At 45.7% G+C, this 21,248-nt stretch overlaps 1 protein-coding gene across 13 annotated transcripts in view; it reads left to right on the plus strand.

Annotated features, from left to right (window-relative positions):
• Positions 1 to 21,248, plus strand: part of RNF32 (ring finger protein 32) — a 38,431-nt gene that overhangs the window by 4,965 nt on the left and 12,218 nt on the right. For 11 of the 13 annotated variants that reach the window (XR_006214005.1, XM_042976349.1, XM_042976361.1 and 8 more), the window contains exons 4-7: positions 1,724 to 1,866; positions 4,691 to 4,723; positions 5,258 to 5,382; positions 5,596 to 5,704. Coding sequence is in view for 12 of the 13 variants with exons in the window: in XM_042976349.1 (XP_042832283.1) it covers positions 1,724 to 1,866; positions 4,691 to 4,723; positions 5,258 to 5,382; positions 5,596 to 5,704 (410 nt within the window). In the remaining variant the exon portion in view is untranslated. Of the gene's footprint in view, positions 1 to 1,723; positions 1,867 to 4,690; positions 4,724 to 5,257; positions 5,383 to 5,595; positions 5,705 to 19,178; positions 19,651 to 21,248 lie in introns of those variants that run through there. The other 2 variants (XM_015540244.2, XM_015540238.2) reach the window with 2 other exon arrangements.

Consider the following 21,248-nt stretch of genomic DNA (forward strand, 5'->3'; position numbering starts at 1 on the left):
ATCAAGAGCCAGACTCTCAACAGACTGAGCCACCCAGGCGCCCAAATCATATGTTTCATTACTGCCTTTACCTGGTATTGCAGTCAGGTCTCTGTTTGCTGATTTGGTGGTGTTCTTTATGTACTCTGCATATTAATCCCTCATTGATTTACCACTGAGAAGATCTGCTCCTGGCCTGGTACCTCTTTTAATTTTATGTATTATTTTTTATTGAATAAAATATTCCTTCTGATTACTGTTAAATCCATCGGCTTTTCTCTGTTATTGTTTATGCTTTGGGGGATTTAAGGAATCCTTATCCATTCTGAGATGACAAAGATTTTCCACATTTTCTTTATTTACCTTCAAAGTTTTGCCTTTCCCATTTAGACCTCGTCACAGTTTATTTTGCACAAGGTACTGGGAACAGCAGTTGACAGAAGCATTTATGTCAGCACACTGTTACCTGTTGTTTGCTGAGCCGCAGCACCCCCCTTCTTCCTGTGCCAGGATCCCACGGTCACACAGAGGGAGAGAGAAGAGGGTTATGATTTGGGGGCTTCTGTCTCTGGACCAGTATTTTACTGTTTTAATTAATAAGAGCTTTGTAATATGTCTTAATAACTGGTAGGAAAAGACCCAAAATTATCCCCCCAAAAAAGTTCTTAGAAGCATATTCTTTCAGTACACTAAAGGACAGTTTGTGGAGCCACTCCTTCTGGAACCTTCCATCACCGTGCTCCCATGTGGATCACTGCCGTGCGGGGCGAGCGCAGGGCCCACAGCCGGGGGTCTCCTCCATGTGCCCCAAGGGCTGGCCCCGTCCTGCACTCCCACCTGTACCCACCCCTGACTGCCACCACTCCTCCGGGCATGTGCCCCACTGGCAGCCTCCCAGGAGCAGGTGCGTGGGGGCCCGCGCCTTGGGCCGTCTATGTGGGCGCAGGCCTCCCACGCTGGCCCTCCCGTGTTCTACCCCCGCTTTCCCTCAGCTCCTCCTCTCAGCCAGCTGGCCTTCACTCCCCCTTCCTGTCTTCCAGCTGACGCTCACGTCTCCACGACACAAGTTCCCATCTTGGAGCGCTCTGTCGGTGCTCAGAGTGTCCCTGGCACAGCTTCCTACTCTGGTTTCCAGCTGCAACACCTCACTGTCCGTCTGCGGAGAGCCCGCGGGGGGCGCCGCACCTGCTCCCTCACCCGGGGAGGCACTGGACTCCCACTGCGGCATGAGCTGCACACTTGACCCAGGAGAACACATGCCGGCTGTCAGGTATCGCTTCGGTGGTCAGTCCATCCTGACAGTAATTCTGCCTCATAGGAATCTTTAGCAAGGGAGAAACTTGATTGATACTCACTCTGTGAAGGTCACCGGTGGCAAAAAGTGGGCTGAATCGGAAGAAGACAACACTGAAGGCTGAACCCTAAAACAGGCGACAAGTGAGAACCTTTGGCCAAGACATGTGGACACTTCAGATTCTTCAACTTCTCTCCCTGAAAACCGGATGGCAGTCCTGCCTACGTGGAGAATACTGTGAAAATGACACAAGTATGGCAAGTTCTTTGTAAATAAAAGCGTTCCTACCGTTGACCTTTAGCACCCGTAGAAGACCAGCGTTCCCCATATGGTGGAAGAAAGCACGCCGTATGTTTTGTTTTCAAATTTGTTTGCAGAACAATGTCATTAAATTACGAGTACTATGTTCCGGATGTATTGTACCTTCATTTTCTCCTGTTTTCACTTCAGCTCAGAAGTTGGGCCTGTTTGAACCTCCCCCATTGCCACTATCATCAGAGGAATGGGAAAAAGTGAAACAAAGATCCATCATGCAAGGGGACTCAACGCAGCCATGCCCAATCTGCAAAGAAGAATTTGAACTTCGCCCCCAGGTGTGTAGCGGGAAAATCAGATAAGCAGGCTTGGGGACTAGACTAAGCTGGAGCTTAAGATCCCAGCCTTCATTTCTCCAATTTCTTCCGCCTACGTGACCTCAAATACTCACATTTTCTCTTCCGTTAATTAGAGTGTGTGTGTGAGAGAGGTAAACACTCTCATTAAACAGTTTTGTTTATTTACCGAATGATATTCTCAAGCACAAAGTCTGTACAAAAGGAATGCTCCTGTTCCCCTGGCCGGAAACGAGCTAGAGGGTGAGCGGAGGCCTGCAGTGCAGGAAGAAGGAGAGCAAAGGGGAATTTTAAGTTGTTTTGTGAACTGAAATCATAAAAAAAAAAAAGAAAGAAAGAAAAAAGGAAGGAAGGAAGAAAGAAAAAAAAAGAAAAAGAAAAACTTGAATCTCCAAAGAATTTGTATAAGAATGTTTAAGTAAAATCTTTTAATGTCTTTATTCACGAACCCTTACCATAGTAGGGTTGACTTATAGACAGTATGCAGTCGAGGCGCGTCGTAGAGATTTCTGTGCCTACGGTGCCTGCCCAATCTCCTGTGATCTCCTCACACTTAGGGGCGCTCCCCCCTCGAGGATCTGGCGTTTTGTTTTAAGCTCGCAGCCGCCCTACAGTGCTTTCCTGTGGGCGCTGCCCCTGCTTCCTACCGAGCAGGTGCAGGTTTGCTGGAAAATGCAGCAAACAGAGTCAGAGCAGGCTCTCAGTTCATAGCCTGGGAACCTCGGGCTTTCCTCACTACCTGGCACATAACTCTCAAACTTAATTTGTTTTAATGAGTTTCATCGTTAACAAGTTAGTTCACAGCCATAAAACGTTTGTTCTTTACTAATTTGAATTCACAAGTTATTTTAAACATACTTATTGTATTCCAGCTCTCTATCGAGACCTCATCTTACCTGTATGAAAGCTGGGGATCTGGGAAAGATTTTAGCCCTTAAACCACAGAATTATCATCTGGGATAATTTAGTATTTTGGTGGGGCAAGAGTGACTAGAACCACAACTAGTCTTTCCGGCCCCAGCAACGTCTTTTTTAATTACGCTGTAAATACTGAGGCTGACTGGTGTGTGAAGAATGACAGCTTATGCAAGTGTCTTAGAGGGAGCAGGGACGGGATGCACCATGCCCATCCCTTCCATTCTGCTGTTTATACATTTCTCACTCAGTCTTTATTTCGTTTGGTCACAGTTACAGACACTTGTGTTCATTTTGCATGTTTACTTCGTTTATTGTTCTGTGTTTAGAGTTGTCCTTAGTCACAAACAACAGCTGGTATGCCCTCCAGCATTTATGATTTCAGAGGACCTCGGTTATCTTGTGCGTCCCAGAGGGAGGCATGGTACCCATTTAATAGATGAGGGCACAAGCAAGTCAAGTGACCCACACCAGGGTGACTCAGGAAGTATGTTCAAGGTCAGCTGGAATCTAGTCCCAACTTCTAGCATATGGACCACCACTTGGTCATTTACTTTTATCTCAGATAATGTTCGCCGATAACAAACATTTATGGACGTTTACAAGTATATTTTAGGGGCACCTGGGTGGCTCAGTCGGTTAAATCTGATTCTTGATTTTGGCTCAGGTCATGATCTCACAGTTCATGGGATCGAGCCCCACATCAGGCTCTGTGCTGGCAGCTCAGAGCCTGCTTGGGATTCTTAATCTCTCTCTCTCCCCCTCCCCAGCTCATGCTCTGTTTCTCAAAATAAACATTAAAAAAGAGTTTATTTTAAATATACAGAAGTACAGTGTTATTCAACATAGATCCTCAAATATCTGCTGATGAAACACTGACGGATATTCCACAAAGAATGCAAAATCGAGCACACCAAAGGGTGCTATTAGATTAATGGCGATAATTAACGAGGACCCGTGTTACTAAGGTTTTCCAGTTTAGGCTTATTGGCAGTCAGTTTCAAGTCAAGGTTTTTTAACTTTGTGGGTTCTATCTAGTCCAGTATTTCTTCCATTCTTCCTATTTAAGAGGGGAAGAGTAGAGTGAAGGAAGCGGGTGGGGGGAACCGGGGAAGTGTTCACAGCAGGAGTAGTGTTAGAGGCTGCTGGGAGCTGAGCCCCTCGACGCCCGTCTCCTCCTCTCTGGGAGAAGCCAGGGCCGCGGGCCCTCTCGCCGGGCTCCCTCCGCGCGTGCTCGCAGCTCACTGGGGCTGGTGTCCTGGTATCACCCCCTGGTTCTCCTTCCAGAAGAACCACCTACCCTCTTCCTTATTCCACAGCCCAGAATATCACTATGCGGTGGAGAATTTGGGTCACAGAGAGGTGATGCTTTCTTGTGAGCGCACTTTCCCTGCATTTCAGAGAGAACAAGTGTTTCGTATGTGTGTAGGATTTATTGCTGTTTAAACTGAAGTGTGTTAGAATTAATAAAGCTGCCGTCGGTTGAACAAAGCCCTAAGCAAAGACATTTGTTCGCGCTCCCCCGTCTCCTCCTTGGGCACCTCCCTCCCCACGCGCCAGCCCCCTTCCCTCCCAGGGTCTGCCCAGGAAACACGTCTATTTCCTAATATATTTAACACACTCATTTTAACGGCTTACTAGCAATCATCCTGTGTTTGATGTTTCAGATTGTTGTTCACGGAGTTTTTCTTGTCGAGAGGATATACCTGTGCTGTGCTCAACTTTAAATATTAGAAATATCAAGGTTATTAATCTGCTTTTTTAATTTTTCAAAGAAACAACACAGCCCACCTTTTAAGCATTCAGAATTTTTCTTTTAATTAATGCATTTATGCTGCTGCTCTTTGAAAACCAATTTAAACTTCAAACATTTTTGTCTTCTCGCAAACAGGTGCTGCTTTCATGTTCGCATGTGTTTCACAGAGTGAGTGAGTCCCGCCTCCTTCCCTCGTAAAGTGTGCAGTGCGTCGCCCGTGTAGCGATCGCTCATTCAAAGTCTCCTGAAAAGAACCACTTACTTTATCCGTAACCACCGCTGAGCGTTAGAAATATGACTTTAGGCTACAGTGCAGTTCATCCTGTTTTGGAAGTCACGAGTCTTCTGCGGCGAAAGACCCGCAAGTGTTTGTATAACGCACTCCTCCTGGTGGCACATCAAAGTGACGGCCCGCTTCCCAGGCCTGACTGCGGTAGCCTCACGCACGAGCCGTCACCTCCCTTGACGCGAGCTGTTGGCAGGAGTTTTTGATGTAGCTGCATGTACATTCTTGTAAAATTTCACTTTTGGAACGAGTTTCATGAGGAAGGTGTTACCATCTGATGAAACTTCTTCCCTTTATGCTCTAATCTAAATTGGACTGTCTCATAATTATGAGAGAAAAGAGCGCTATAATTACATTCGAAGTAAAAATGTTATTTATAAGTAATTACTTATAAAACGTTCAATGTTTTTCTTCAGGCATGCCTCCAGGCTTTTGAAAAATTCGCAAATAAAAAAACCTGCCCCCTCTGTAGAAAGAATCAGTACCAAACCAGAGTGATTCACGACGGAGCGCGGCTGTTCAAAGTAAAGTGTGCGACAAGGTAGGAAGGGTCCCCTGCGCCCACGGGCCCCACGGCCCACCTGGGATGCGCTGTCCTGCAGCCCAGCCTTGACGATTCACGTTCAAGGTCGTGGGGATGTTGCCTCCCGCCTCGACCGCGGCCCCACCCCACCCCACCCCGGTCTCGCCCAGTTTTGAAACGCCTGTCGAAGCAACTGTCCTGAGTCAGTCATTTCAAACTCCTGTGTTCCAGGATCCAGGCCTCCTGGAGGGGACACGTGGTTAGGAAGTGGTACCGAGACCTGAGGAGAACAGTGCCGCCCACGGACGCCAAGTTGAGGAGAAAATTCTTTGAAGGAAAGGTAGGGGAAGGCCCTCGATCCCCCAGAGTGCGCGCGCGCGGGTGAGACTCAGCGGGGGCAGGAAGACCAGCAGAGGCTGGGGACGCCCGACGCTCGTTCGTGCGCGGGCTTTTTGAAAACGGTTGAGATGCTGCGAAAAATCCCGGTCAACGTAAACTGACTTTCCAACCCAGACAGTGGGGGACAGATCTTCTCTTCTAGTGAAACCATGAAATTCATAAAATTGGAAGAAGTTTAAATTCAAAACAACTTTTGTCTGGCCATTTCGTGACACCCGCTTAAATAATCTCTCAGGGTAAAGGAATGGAAACAAGCTTACTTTCTCACACCCCGTGCATTTCGAGTTCCAAGAGCAGGAGGAACTTTGTACAAATGAAGGCCTGCAGCGCTGCGTTTTACTGGGGCCTCCCCGGGCCTCCCAGAGTCACCAAATGTGAGAGTTTCAAAAATAAGGAACGGCAGTTTCTGCCCTTTCTTTAAACCTTTTTTTCTCAAAATTTTTAATGTTTATTTATTTTTGAGAGAGAGACAAAGCAGGAGAGGGGCAGAGAGAGAGGTAGACACAGAATCCGAAGCGGGCTCCGGGCTCCGAGCCGTCAGCACAGAGCCCCACGCGGGGCTTCAACCAATGACCATGAGATCATGACGTCAGCCAAAGCCAGACACTCAGCCAACTGAGCCACATGGGTGCCCTTTAAACCTTTTTTTTTTTTTATCGGTTACGTTTACCTTTTTTGGCTTAGCAATTTTCCATCATCGAAGCCCATACAGAAGGGACAGGCTTCGCACAGCGGAAGGAGCCGGCTGAGCCCAGGCTCCCACCCCAGCTCCGCCCTCATGCGCTTTGGGGCTCCAGGCGTGTGTAACGGGACAGTGATAATCTCGACCTTGCAGCGGGGCCCGAACAAGTGGAGCTGTGTTGACAGAGGCCTAGCACACAGCAGGCGCTCGGCAGTGTATGTCCGTCATAAGTGCCGATACGTTGTTTGAGTTCATCTTTATGTTACCTGCTTCAGATCGAGTGGTAGTGTATATTTTTTAAAGTTTATTTATTTTTGAGAGACAGAGGGCAGGAGAGCACGCACGTGTGAGTGGGGGAGGGGCGGAGAGGGAGAGAGAGAATCCCAAGCAGACTCTGCGCGGTCAGCGCGGAGCCTGACTCGGGGCTCGAGCTCACGAGCTGTGAGGTCCTGACCTGAGCCGACATCAAGAGTCAGACACTTAACCACCTGAGCCTCCCAAGCACCCTGATAGTCCATACTGTTTTTGCTGGCGTGTCCTGTATGAGACTATGGCATTCTGACATGAGGTGAGCTTTAAATCTCTAAGAATTCACAGTCACACTTTCCTGTAATCATTATGTATGGAAGTTTCCCTTACACATTTATTTAGATCTTTCCCACACTTACTTGTTTCTTTTTAGCCTGCACTCCATAGAAAATTACTTTTTACCGTATAGAGGGATCCCTCTTCTCCCCGTCGTTATCGCGCCTTCAGTGTGTAAAGCATAAGTGACCTCAGTCCTGTGCTTTGGGGGAAGAGGCTGATGTTCACGACGTGCTTCCTGGTTTTATCCGACTCCCAATCTGACCTTCTCGGGTGAGGTACTGTCTCTGTGCATCTTGTAAACCCCCCCTTCCTCAGCTGCGCCCTGGCTGGGGGGCTTCTGAGAGCGCCCGGAACTGTACAGGGGTCCTGGAGGTAAGTGCACTGAGGCTCGGCCCTCAAACAGGACAGTGCTGGATGTTCCCAGGGCCCTTTCCGATCACTCAGGTCGTTGGTCCAGGCGACATAGTTACGGGTGTGTGCGAAAGAAAATTGGGACCTTGGCTGACTGTGATGGCATTATGTCTCGGATTTAATCAAGAAAACACAGCTGATTTGTGCTCAGGAGCAGGACAACACCAAATGCAACGTGTGAGTAAATAACCCTAAAACCCTGTATCTCGAAGACAAGACCGCACCACTGATGGAGGGAGGAGCTTGTAGGGCAAGGGCAGCCTGAGCGCCGGGGGGGATGCACCACGAGTGCTGCCCGGCCCCACGGGAGGGGTCCTCTCAGGCCCACGGGGGACATAGGTGCAGGGTGGCTCTGGCAGATGAGCGGGGCCCACAGCAGCCCCTGCTGGCTGCCCAAGTGGAGGTGGGCAGAGGGAGGGCGGGGGCTGTAGAGGGAGAATCCGCCATTCGATATAAGAAAAAACTATTTTCTGAGTCAACGATGCACGTTGTAGCGTGAACTGAGGAGCAAAACACATTTAGGGAAATGGGACAGTCCCGGTGAAAGCCCCCTGCCCACATCGGCGTACGGGGTGGACACGAGAAACGCCGTGCATTCTTCAGCACCATCTACTGGACAGGAGGGACGGCCAATCGGCTACAACTCCCAAAGTTACTGCATAAGAAGAGTATGTGCCACCTCCATTTGTCTTGGACAAGTGACCCTTTCCTCTGAGGGCGCTGACCTCCCTTCCGGCTCTCCGTTCCTCTGAGCTTTGCATCTAGTCTTTAAAAGTCCTTGTCCACCGACCAAGATAATGGGCTGCCTGCTGCTCACCGCGGTACACCTGTCTTCTGGCCAGTTAGCTGTCCCAGCGCCGTCCTCCGCCTTCCTCACACCCGCCATCTCTCCAGGGGTCACTCGCTCTCAAGTCCGCGAACGGGGTTCTCGGCCTATTTTCTCTACTCTGCACACTGACAGTAATTCTTAGTAATTCTAATGTAATAACGGCTTTCGAATCAGAAATTATTGATTTTTTTCTCTTAGAAAATTTTAATTACACGTGATAGTCATTTTACCTACGCGTATAAATTTTTCATTTGCATATGCCATCTTATAATCATTTTTGAAAATATAGGCTACACTTTTTCACATAAAGCAGTCATGAGACTCGACCGATTCTATATCTACACACAAATACGTGCGCGCACACACACATAAACACACAATTCATACCCATGCACAGACACACGTGTAAAGACACACACGGTGATTCAGATCGTTCTTCCCCAAAAGTATCGATTTAATGTTAGACTCAATTTGTTGCACAACTAGGCATTTTATAATTTTTTCAGCGGTCTTTTTATTATTATTATTAACTCTGTAATCCTCACTCTCTCTGCTAGTTTCCTAAATCTCTGTAATTTCTTCTTACCTCATTCTACTCCCTTATCCCATTTGGCCATAAACACTGAAATCTATACCCAAGCCTCATTTGATTTTTTTAAATGCTAATCCCAGTTACTTAACACACAGTGTAATATGTTCCAGGTGTACAATGTAGTGATTCAACACCACACCACCCGGTGCTCATCACAAGTGCATCCTTAATCCCCATCACCTGTTTCCCTATCCTCCACCCACCTCCTCTTTGGTGACCATCAGTGGGTTCTCTGTAGTTAAGAGTCTGTATCTTGGTTTGTCTCTCGTCTCTCTCTCTTTTTTCCTTTGCTCATTTGCTTTGTTTCTTCAATTCCACATAAGAGTGAAGTCCTATGGTATTTGTCTTTCTCTGACTGACTGACTTGCTTAGTTAGCATTGTACTCTCTAGATCTATCCATGTTGTTGCAGATGTCAAGATTACATTTTTTCATGCCTGAGTAATATTCTATTGTGTATATATACCACATCTTTATCCGTTCATTAGTTGATGGACACTTGGGCCGCTTCCATGATTTGGCTATTGTAAATAATGCTGCAGTCAACAGGGGTGTGTGTATCCTTTTGAGTTAGTGTTTTTGTGTTCTTTGGGTAAACCGCCAGTAGTGTAATTACTGGGTCCTGGGGTGGTTCTCTTTTTTAACTTTTTGAGGAACCTCCATACTGTTTTCCAGAGCGGCTGCACCAGTTTGCATTCCCACCAGCAGCGCAAGAGGGTTCCCGTTTCTCCACACGCTCGCCAACGCTTGCTGTTTCTCGTGTGTTTGATTTCAGCCATTCTGGCAGGTGCGAAGTGATGTCTCACTGCAGTTTCGGTTTGCATTTCCCTGACGGTGATGATGAGCATCTTCCGTTTCTGTTGGCCGTCAGCATGTCTTCCTTGGAGAAATGTCTGTTCATGTCTTGTGCCGTCTTTTGACTGGATTATTCGGGGTTTTTTGGTGTTGACTTATGTAAGTTCTCCATATATTTTGGACACTAGCCCTTTATCAGATAAGCCATTTGCAAATATCTTCTGCCATTTGTAGGTTGTTTTCTAGTTTTGCTGTTTCTTTCGCCATGCAGAACCTTTTTATTTTGATGTAGTCGCAATAGTTTATTTTTGCTTTTGTTTCCTTTGCCTCAGGAGACATATCTAGAAAAACATCTCTACAGCCGATGACAGAGACATTGCTGCCTATGTTCTCCTCTAGGATTTTTATGGTTTCAGGTCTTATATTTAGGTCTTTAATCCATTTTGTTTTTGTTTTTTTACGTTTTACTTATTTTTGAGGGAGACAGCGTGAGCCAGGTAGGGGCAGCAGGGTGGGGGTGGGGGTGGCGGGCAGAGGATCCAGAGCGGGCTCCAAGCTGACAGCAGAGAGCGCACTGCGGGGCTCAAACTCACAAACCATGAGGTCATGACCTGAGCTGAAGTTGGATGCTCAACCAACTGAGCCCCGCCGGTGCCCCAGTTTTCAATCCGTTTTGAATTCATTTTCGTGTATGGTGTAAGAAAGCGGTCCCGTTTCATTCTTTCGCACGTGGCTGTCCAGTTTTCCCAGCACCACTTGCTGAAGGGACTTTTTCCTATGGAACATTCTTTCCTCTTTTCTTGAAGATTAATTGGCCTCACGATTGTGGGTTTTCCTCAGTCTGGATTTTCCATTCTGTCGCACTGTGTGTCTGCGTCTGCACCGGCCCCGGACTGTGGTCACGACTACAGCTTTGTTATGTCACTTGAAGTCACACGGTTGCGGTGCATCCAACTTTGCTTTTCTTTTTCAAAAATTGCTTTGGCTGTTCGGGATCTCTTGTGGTTCCATATACATTTTAGGATTGCCAAACCTCATTTTAAATAAATGAAATGTGCATTTACTGTTAGGTGGTGTATTCGTAGTAGGTACACACCCCTGCCACTGCTCCTGGTTGCGTATGTAGGCACATGCCTTACAACAGTTGTCCCCCCTTGTCCCTGAGGGGTGCATTCTAAGATCCCGGGGGGATGCTGGAAATCACAGATGGCACCGAACCCTATATAAACCACATTTTTTCCTATACATACATACCTATGATAAAGTTCAATTTATAAATTAGGCACAGTAAGAGATTAACAATAACTGAGAGAACAATGATGATATCCTGTAATAAAAGTTACATGACTCTGGGTCACTCTCTCAAATATCTTACTGTCCTGCATTCACCTTTCTTGTGATGATGTGAGATGGTGAAATGCCCACGTGACAAGGTGAAGGGAGGCGAGTGACGTGGGACGTAGCGCTGGGCGCCCACTGACCTCTGATGATGCATCTGTTCCGGGACCACGGTTGACCATGCATAACAAACTGGAGAGCGAGGTTGCAGAGAAGGGGCGGCTGTATGTTTGAACGTCTGTGTGGGTGGAGCCCAGAGGCTGTCCTTTTCTACATAGACTGCTTCCCAGTCACTTATTGAATGGCTCTTGCAATTTAATGATTTTTCTCCTACGTTTTTCAAGCTGACTTGCTAAGCTACAAGCATGGTCTATAAAGTGATAATCTACAATTTTAATCTATAATTTTAAATGCAATGTGTTTTAGTGATATCCGAAAGATCATTGAACTACTTTATTGAATTTCACATTACCCAGGATTCTATAGATGCATCCAGACCATGCGGCTGCATACACAAGTGATAGCCTGCGGAGAGCTCATACCAATAAATTACGATAAACTACTGGGTGAAAGAAAGACTGTCAAGGGATAAGATACCCACACAGTCTCAAAGTACCATCCCAAAGATTATATGTAATTTACAAACAGCATGAGAAGGCTTTACGCTGGGAAGGTCTGACAGACATCTCAGCCCAACAAACGAAATTACCGATAACCAGACAACTGGACACTATGTATTCCTAATGTATGCAGAGTGCGCTAGGACAAAACATGACCTGTGCACTTTCATGCCAAAAATGCTTCACCTGAAACCAGTCAAGAAAGCATGTAATCAGGCACCTGGGTGGCTCGGCTGATTAAGCACCTGACTTCGACTCAGGTCGCGATCTCGTGGTTTGTGAGTTTGAGCCCCGCATAGGGCTCTGTGCTGACAGGCCAGAGCCTGGAACCTGTTTTGGGTTCTGTGTCTCCCTCTCTCTCTGTCTCTCTCTCTCAAAAATAAATAAACATGAAAAATAATAGTAAATAAATAATAAAAATTAAAAATAAAATAAATTGGGGCACCTGGGTGGCTCAGTCGGTTAAGCGTTCATCTTCAGCTCCGGTCATGATCTCGCAGTTTGTGAGTTCGAGCCCCGCGTCAGGCTCTGTGCTGACAGCTCGGAGCCTGGAGCCTGCTTCGGATTCTGTGCCTCCTTCTCTCTCTCTGTCCCTCCCCCACTTGTGCTCTGTCTGTGTCTCTCAAAAATAAATATGTAAAAAAAAAAAAAAAACTTTTAAAAAAGATGTTCAACCTTACTCATAATTAAAGAAAACTCAAATGAAAAAAAATCTGTTTCACCTACTAGATTAGCAAGAATTGGAAATTCTGATGATAATTATCTAGTATTGATGACAATGAGAGGAAAATGGACCTTCTTACAAGCCATTGGCAGAACTAAGAATGTACTTCTGGCTGAAAGTTCTCTTTGAGCCCCCTAGAAATTGACCCTACAGATCTACATGTTTGCTAACATGTATCAATGACTGTGTTCACTATAGCCATGATTATGAGAGAGAAGGAATCATAAGCAGCTAGAGTCTGCCCCCAGCTACATCCGTACAGCGATTACCACACAGCAATTATAAAGACCACAGTAGATATGTATGTGGGGGTATAAAAAGATTTCCAAGAAGAGGCAACAAGAAAGGATAATGAGTAGGAAAGGTAACATGATAGGGCTGGGGTGCCACGGTGGGTCAGGTGGTTGAACATCCGAGTCTTGGTTTCGTGGGTTTGGGCCCCCCATCAGGCTCTCTGCTGGCAGCACAGAGCCTGCTTGGGATTCTCTCTCTCCCTCTCTCTCTGCCCGTCCCCCACTCACACTGTCTCTGATTCTCTCAAAATAAATAAATAAACTTAAAAAAAAGATGATAGGGCTAAAATATAACTAATTACCACAAACATGATTGAGATGAATTTCCCTATTAAATAACAAACTTGAATTACATTGAAAAAAATCTAACAGACACATTAGAATCCAATGAAATAAAAATGCCCTATATAAAGGCATGCTCAAAAATAAATGATGCATATGCAAAAAAAAAAAAAAAATCACAGTAAAATCAATGAATATTAAAGTACACTCGGAAATTCAGAACCTAAATTATACACTGTTCCTGTGTTCGTGACAGTGAGCACACTAGTATTCTGTGATGTATGGCTAAAGCTGTACTTAGAGGATGATTAGTGTCATGCACACTTATTATTAAACAAGAAAGATGAAAGATCATGAACTAAACATTCAAATGAGAAAGCTATACTGATTAACACTAAAAAAAATTTAAATGCATTAAGTAGAAAGTATAAAGATAAAATAATTTGTTAGGATAAAAGTAAAACTGTAAGTGAAGCCAACAGCTGATATTTTGGGAAAAAGAAACTGAAGATGAAAATTTCATCAGCATTTAAAAAACTAACAATGACTAGGTCTCACCAGAGTTAAAACAGATAAAACAGAATGCAGACACATGGAACAGGAGGCATAACCATATATGTAGAAATCATTTTAAAATGATAAAAGACTTGTATGCAAACTCATGTTGTTAAGTCTGAAAAATCATATGGACATATCTCAGTCTTTACTGAAAATACTAAATTAAATATCCATTCCTAATAATAACAGCAAACACGAGCTAGGTGACATTTCCTTATCAAAGTAAAGACCATACATCAGAAACTAAAAACACATTTTTTAGATAGTGAAACCCTAAAGATGTAAAATCAGTTACCCACTATCATCACACTTCGGTCAATCCTTACCAATGCAATAATACAAGAAAACAAAATATTAGTGTGTGTGTGTGTGTGTGTGTGTGTGTGTGTGTGGTGTGTTTATGGGCATTATATAATAGTACATATATTATTTATACACATGGATTTAAAATCTATAAAATCATTTGAAGAATTAGAACTAAACTATTCGAAGATGTTCACATTCAAGATAAATATGCAAGAATTGTTTCTTATAGAGCAACAATAATGATATAAAGTGCAGTGGAAAAGGATCCCTTGCATAATAGTTAACAACTAAAATTAAACTTAACAAGGAATGTACAAGTACTGCTCAGAAAAAAAAATTTTTCTGGGGGTGACATCAGCAACATGGCCACATAAAATGTCCCTCACTCGTAACCGCCCCCCACCCATCAGCAGCAACAGTCTGGCATCCCACCACAGGTAAGAGTGCCTTTGTAGAACTGTGGAAGCCAGCACCAGAGGGTAAGGGACCCGGAAGGACTGTCGCCTGCCCATGGGTCCGGTAACAGGGATCACTTTGGTTCAAGCTGTGGACCCCAAAGTGGCCCATGAACCTGCTCTGACCCTCTTGGCCAGTCTGTTGAGCCCCCAGAGAGCACTGCCTCAGACAATTACCCACATACAAGAGAACCTTTGGGAAGTCCAGGTTTCCCAAGGAAAAGTTCCATGACGCCCACAGGAATGCTTTGGAGAGGGTCAGAGGAGGAGTTAGACTTTACCCATGTCACCCTGCCCCAAGGAGGCACTCAGGGCCAAGAGAGGTCTTCTCCCCCATGATTTCTCCTGCAGGGGAATGTGAAAGCATGTGAGTGAGCACCCAGCCTCCTTGTCTGCGTGGGATGCTGCCAGAGAGGCTCCTCCTTCCATCCCGAGTACTGAGTCATGAAATGCATAACGGGGGGTTGGGGGGGTAGGGGGAAAAGAAGCTGGAAGTGCAGCAGACAGGGCTCTCGGAGGGCAGGAAAGAGACAAGGGTCCTACTGACTGTGCTGTGGCCCCCATTAAGAAGCCCCCCTGGGGGTGCCTCACCTGCATATCTGCCCCCCAAGCGGCCCCCAGTGCTACATGTGCCTTGCCTACACCCTGCGGCTGGCTCCCTGTGCACACTCCTGATGGTGAGTGCAAGCTCTGGCAGGCAGCTAGTGAGCACATGCAGAAAGCCAGCCCCAATCTGTGGGTGAAGGAGAGACCACAGGCTTGAGCTGTGGCTTCACCATTGGGAAAGCCAAAGGAAGGCCATCAGCACCCAGCCGGGAGCCATCCAGAATCCAGAGAAGGCATCCGAGCATAAGAATTCAGCCACAAGAGGGAGCAAGACCTGTGGGGTAGGAGAGAAAGCCTCTGAGCCCAGAGCAGGGCTGTGACAGAAGGTACTGCTCTCCTGAGGCCAGCCAGCAAAGAACAGGAGGCAACTGCTACTTTGCCATGAAGACAGCAACACGGGACCTCAAGGAACTTGAAAACCAAGGGGACATGATTCCACCAAAGGATCTCAGCAACCTTCCAATAACCAACCCCAAAGACCTAGAGAGCTACACTTTACCTGGGAAAGAGTTCAAAATAGGTGTTTGAAGGAAGCTCGGTGAGGGGCAAGAAAACACAGAAGGAGGGGCACCTGGGTGGCTCAGTCGGTTACGTGTCCAACTTGGGCTCAGGTCCAACTTGGGCTCAGTTCATGGGTTCGAGCCCCACATCAGGCTCTGTGCTGACAGCTCAGAACCTGGAGCCTGCTTCGGATTCTGTGTCTCCCTCCCTCTCTCTGCCCCTCCCCCACTCTCTCTCTCTCAAAAATAAAATTTAAAAACTTAAAAAAAACACATCTGAGCATCGGAGCATCTGATGAAATCGGGGAAATGATACATGAACAAAATGACAAGTTCAACAGACAGAAACAATAAAGAACCAAATACATTCTGGAGCAGAGAACAGAGATAGAAAACATCCCCATCAGATTGGATGAAGCAGAAGGAAGAATCTGTGATCTAGAAGAAAGGAAATTTGAAATTATCCAGCCAGAGGAAAACAAAAAGAAATTTAAAAAAGTGAAGAAAGCATACCGTCCAAGGAAACGGTCTGTGAATTATGAGAGTCTCAGAGGAGAGAGGAGGTAGCACAGAGAAATAGTGACTGAGAACTTCCCAAATTGGCGAGAGATTTGGATAGTCAAGTTGATGAAGTCACCAAACAAATGCAATTTAAAGAGATCTTCCCCCAAAACACATTCTAATAAAACTCAAAAACCAAAGAATCTTAAAAGCAGCAGGAGAAAAACCACACTCACAAGGGAATACCCATGAGGCTGTCGGCAGGTCTCTCGACGGAGACCTCGGAGGCCAGGAGAGAGCAGGACGAAATATTCCAGGTGCTGAAAGGCAGATCCTCCAACGGAGAACACTCTCCCTGGCAAAGGTGTGCTTCAGAGATGAAGGAGACAGACCAGACTGAGGGGGGTCCTCAGCACTAGGCCAGCCTCACAAGAAATGCCACCAGCTCTTCCTCGAGGTGACACGAAAGGGTGCTAATGAGCGACGTAAACGTGTATTGCTGCGCACAACACAGCAGCGAAAGTAGGCGCGCGCGGGCGCATCCAGATTCCTCTAACGCTGTAATGCGGTGGGTGTTAAACTCTTAACTGTCTAGATTAGAGGACAAAAGTATTACAGATAACGATAGGTACAATAGTTTGTTGATGAATACACAATATAAGAAGAGGTCAACTGTGACATCAAAAACATAAAATGGGGGCAGTAAAGGGTAGAGGTTTTGTCTGGGATGGAAGCTAGGTTCTTATCAGTGTAAAATAGATTGTTACATCTATACAAGGTCTTAGCAAGGCTTGCGATAACCCCAAAGCGAAACCCACCAGGAGAGAATGAAGAGGGTCAGAGCGCACCCCTGTGGGAAATCAATTCACAAAGAAAAGCAACAAGAGAGGAGGAAGGAACAAGGAACCACAAAAAGAGCTGTCAAACAACAGGTCACTTCTCCAACCCAAAGGCGAGAAATGGCTAGACGGGCTAAGAAAACAAGATGAACTATACACAGCCCGCGAGACTCACTGCAAGGACACACAAGCTCCGAATGAAGGGGCAGAGAAAGTACTCTGTGTGCACGGAAGCCCAAAGAGAATGGGGACGCCCATGCTTCTCATCTGACAAAACAGACTGTAACTCAAAAGCTATAACAAACAAAAAAGGTAACTAGATAATGTTAGTTATCTAGTTAGGGTGAGTTCATCAAGAGAATATAACAGAAATGAACTCAAAATGGATTAAAGACTTAAATTTAAGACCTGACACCACAAAATTTCTAGAAGAAATCCAGGAAAAGTCTCCTTGACATTGGTTTTTGGCAATGGTTTTCTGGATATAACAACAAAAGCACAGCAACAAAAGCAAAAATAAATAAATGGGACTGTGTAAAACTAGAAAGTCTCTGCACACAGCAAAGAAAACAGTCAACACAGTGAAAAGGCAGTGTACAGAATGGGAGAAAATGTTTGCTCGTCAGATATCTGATAAGGGATTAATTCATATCCAAAACACATAAAGAACTCGTAAAACTTACCCAAAAAATCTGATTAAAAAATAGGCAGAGGAGCCAAACAGACACTTTTCCAAAGAAGACGTCCAGGTGGCTGAGGGACACGCGAACACACGAACAGATGCTCATCATCAGCATCAGGGAAAATGCAAATCGAACCAGAGAAGAGCACCTCGCACCTGTCGGAGTGGCAGTGATGAAAAAGACAAGAAGTAACAAGTGTCGGTGCGAATGCGGACGAAAGGGAGGCCTTGTGCACTGCTGGTGGGAGTATAAATTGATGCAACCTCTGTGGCAAACAGGATGGAGGCTCCTCAGAAAATTAAACGGGGGGGGGGGGGGGGAGCGGGCCCGGGTGGCTCAGTCGGCTAAGCGTCCGACTTCGGCTCAGGTCGTGATCTCGCGGTTCGTGGGTTCGAGCTCCGTGTTGGGCTTTGCAGTGACAACGCTGAGCCTGCTTCGGATTTTCTGTCTCCCTCTCTTTCCGCCTCTCCCCCTGCTCGCTCTCACTCTCTCAAAGCTAAATAAACATTAAAAGTTTTTGAAGGAAATTAAAAATAGAACTTTCAATATGATCCAGCAATCCCACTTCTGGGTGCTCATCTGAAGGACTTGAAGTCAATATCTTGGAGACAGAGCTGCGTTATTCACAGCAGCCAAGACATGGAAACAACGTGCATGTCCGTTGAAAAAAAGAAATCCTGTTTGTGATGACACAGAGGAGCCTCTAAGGGCATTGTGCTAAGTGAAGTCAGTCAACAGCAAATAGCATATGATGTCTCTTACACGTGGAATCTGAAAAAGTCGGACTCACAGAAACAGCACGGTGGTTGCCGGGGGCTGGGGGGAGGGTGTGAGGTGGGGGAACGTTGGTCAAAGGGGGTAAACTTCCAGTTACAAGAAGAGTACGTCCTGGGGTGTCGTGTGCACCGGGTGACCGTCCTCAGAGAGCCCCGTCTCCTGCGCAGCAGTTAGACGCGGTGGCTTTCCTGCTCTCTCCAGCCTGGTCTGCAACAATTCAGCAGATGTCTTTGCTGACAAGCAAACGATCATCTTTATTTGAACTTTATTTGAACCTTGGAATATTTGCTTATACGTATATTAAAGTTTGGGGGTTCCGACTATTGTGCCCTTTTAAAGATGAATCGTGTGAGTAGAATACATATTTCACAGTTCGGAAGTACAGCAGCCTAATGGCGAATAGACGTTAGACCCAGGAAGCACCCGTGCGCCCCTGCCTGAGCGGAGAGAGTGGTCATGTCACCCAGAGGGACTTTATAAAAGGCTACCTTGTGTCTTGGTTTGATAGGACACACTGTTTTATAACAATATTTAGATAGCATTTTTCTATGAGAGAAACGATTTTATTACTTTCGTCAAGAAACAAACTTGTATGTTTTAGTTAAAAAAAAAAAATTGAACTGAGTGTTTTCCTTGAAATACCTATAAAAGTATTTTGTTGAACATAAGCTTGCCCAGTAATATGCAGCTTTAAAATCTAGAAAGCTCAGATGAAGATATTTGACATAAAAATACAACTCCTGGTCTTGGTCGCTCATCACCCCTCCTGCCAGCGTTCCAGAGCTAAGCATGTGCTCCCAGAGCTAAGCGGGTGTGCTCAGGTCCAGCTTCAGGAGTTTTCCTAGTAATCCCCCCTTTAGAAAAAGCAAATTCCAAAGCCAGAACGAACAATGACTTAATCAAGGCTCCTCTGGGCGGGAGCCTCACTTTGTAGCTTTGTAATGTAGTCAGTGACATTCCAGAAATGCCAGGTTTTCCTACAGAGGCTCGCCTTTCGCCTTTCGGTGCTGCCTTGTGACGCCTGTGCCTTTTCACAGGCCTGTTCGCTTACTGCCCTGCCCACGACCCAAGTGTGCACGGAGCTGCCTGTCCGCGAACGGTGAGAGGTGGCATGTTTGAAGTCTAGAAGCTGGAGAGCCTACAGAGCCAACTGTGCAGGAAGTATATGCTGTCCTCAGGGAGAAAGAAGTCTGCACTCGATAGGAAAGGAAGGCAAAGAGGGATTGCAGTGTGACATTTGAGACACAATAAATGAGGAAGTGCCTGTTTCGTCTCAAGCTTCAAGATCTCGCCGAGATGGGTATGCGTTTAATACCGTGGATTAGGTGAGCTCAGGTCATTCTGTTTTTACAAACTGACCTCTCTTACCTGTAACAGAACTGCGGCCTTGCGTGCTCCTTCCTCTGTTGCGGGGGATTAACGAGACCTCTCCTCTAGTTTCTGTGCACCAGTTGGGTGTTGACCGATCAATAAAGAGGTGGTCTCTCTACAAATGTTAATGCTTCCATACGCTGAGAGTCCCTTTTTTTTGCCGATTCGCCTTGCCTTAAAAAAATATCACCGGCACATTCCCAACTGACCCAGAGCCAAGTGATGTCGTGTTACAACGTGGGCTCTTTTAAATAGGTTGTGGAAAGAACAGAACAGATCAAACGTTGGGTTTTGTCCCCGAGGGTGTCAGAGAATGAAGCTGGAACCGCCAGGGACGGCGCAGCCGTCCCGGGGCTCTCTTGCCACGAGGCTCAGTGAACTCAGGTCACAGCCGCGCGGAAAGGTCAGGAAAGCCGCTGTGCTCCGGTCCCCGGTGTGAACAGAAAGCCCCAGTGTTGCCCAGAAGGCAGTGGTTGGTCCTTGCCGCCTTTGGTCCTTATCTAGAAATTCTGCACAAGTCATGCGATTGAGGGATGGCCTTTTATTGCTGCAATTACAACTTTGCAAATGCATTGTATTATCTCCACCCCAGCTAAAAGTCCTGACCGTTGCTTAAAAAAGTAAGGTTAGTGATTTGTCAGATGCTGTGGTTGACTTTGGGGGCCGCCCGCTCCCACACCCTCCTACATGAGATTCCCCGTACTTTTTTCATTTACATCTCACCAAACAGCATAATGGTCTGAAAGTTTGTTTAGTCCTGTGACTGCCTTTATCACACGGAGACGGCAAACATTCTGTTGCTAACTTGAAGTGGCTCCAAGCAGCAAGACTGGGAGGATATTAAACCAGTAAAAGCTTATCAACTGATTCATTGATATGCTGTAAATTCCAGCCTTTTCATTTTGCTTTTGAGGGTGGTCATAAGTCAACACATTAGGAAGCAATTTGCTGACATCCAGACGGATCACTTAGAGAGGCCTCCCGGGCAGACAAAGTTCACCTGGGTACTTTTGTTACTATATTGTTTTTAATGTTTAGCCAGTAATGTTACTGGTAAATGACCAGTAATTGCTTTACATATCAATAACCTGAACTCTTAGTTGATTTATCCGATATCTGAAGTATGAGACTTGAAAGGAAAAATGTATGAAGACATTCACTCTCTTTAAAATGGAATAGGTTATACATTTTGTTCCTGTAGAGTGCATGATATTAGCCATTGGTTTAAAAACTAGAACTCAATTGTCTTTTTTTTTTTTTTTTTTTTTTTTGGCCAGTTCTTGCCCTTTCAATTACTAAGGGCATCTGACCCTAATAACAGGAAGGAAGTAAAGAAGGACACTGAACACATAAGAATTCGAGATTTAAGAAATAGTTAATCATAGCTACACTTAGGACATGGCTCTGAATTGGCCACAATAGGTGGTGGATAAGTGCACGGTGATTTAACTTGGTAATATCACCCTTGCTGACTTTGAACGTGTGAAGCTACAAGAATAAGGTCACACCGGTTCACTTTTAGAAATTTGCCGTAGATACATCTGCAGTGTATGTATTAACAAGCTAATGTCAATGGTATGATCATAAGCTAAACGCCAAGCTTATTGAATCTTGGTAGTTGGAAGTAGCTTCAAAATCATTCCTCATTGGCATTGTTCCTTTTTTTTAATCCCAAAAAACACCCTTTAGAATATATACGTTGGGGGATATATGTGTCCTCCTTTCTAATCTACAAA

The sequence above is a fragment of the Panthera tigris genome, chromosome A2 (genome assembly GCF_018350195.1).
Source record: "Panthera tigris isolate Pti1 chromosome A2, P.tigris_Pti1_mat1.1, whole genome shotgun sequence".
NCBI classification, from domain to species: domain Eukaryota; kingdom Metazoa; phylum Chordata; class Mammalia; order Carnivora; family Felidae; genus Panthera; species Panthera tigris.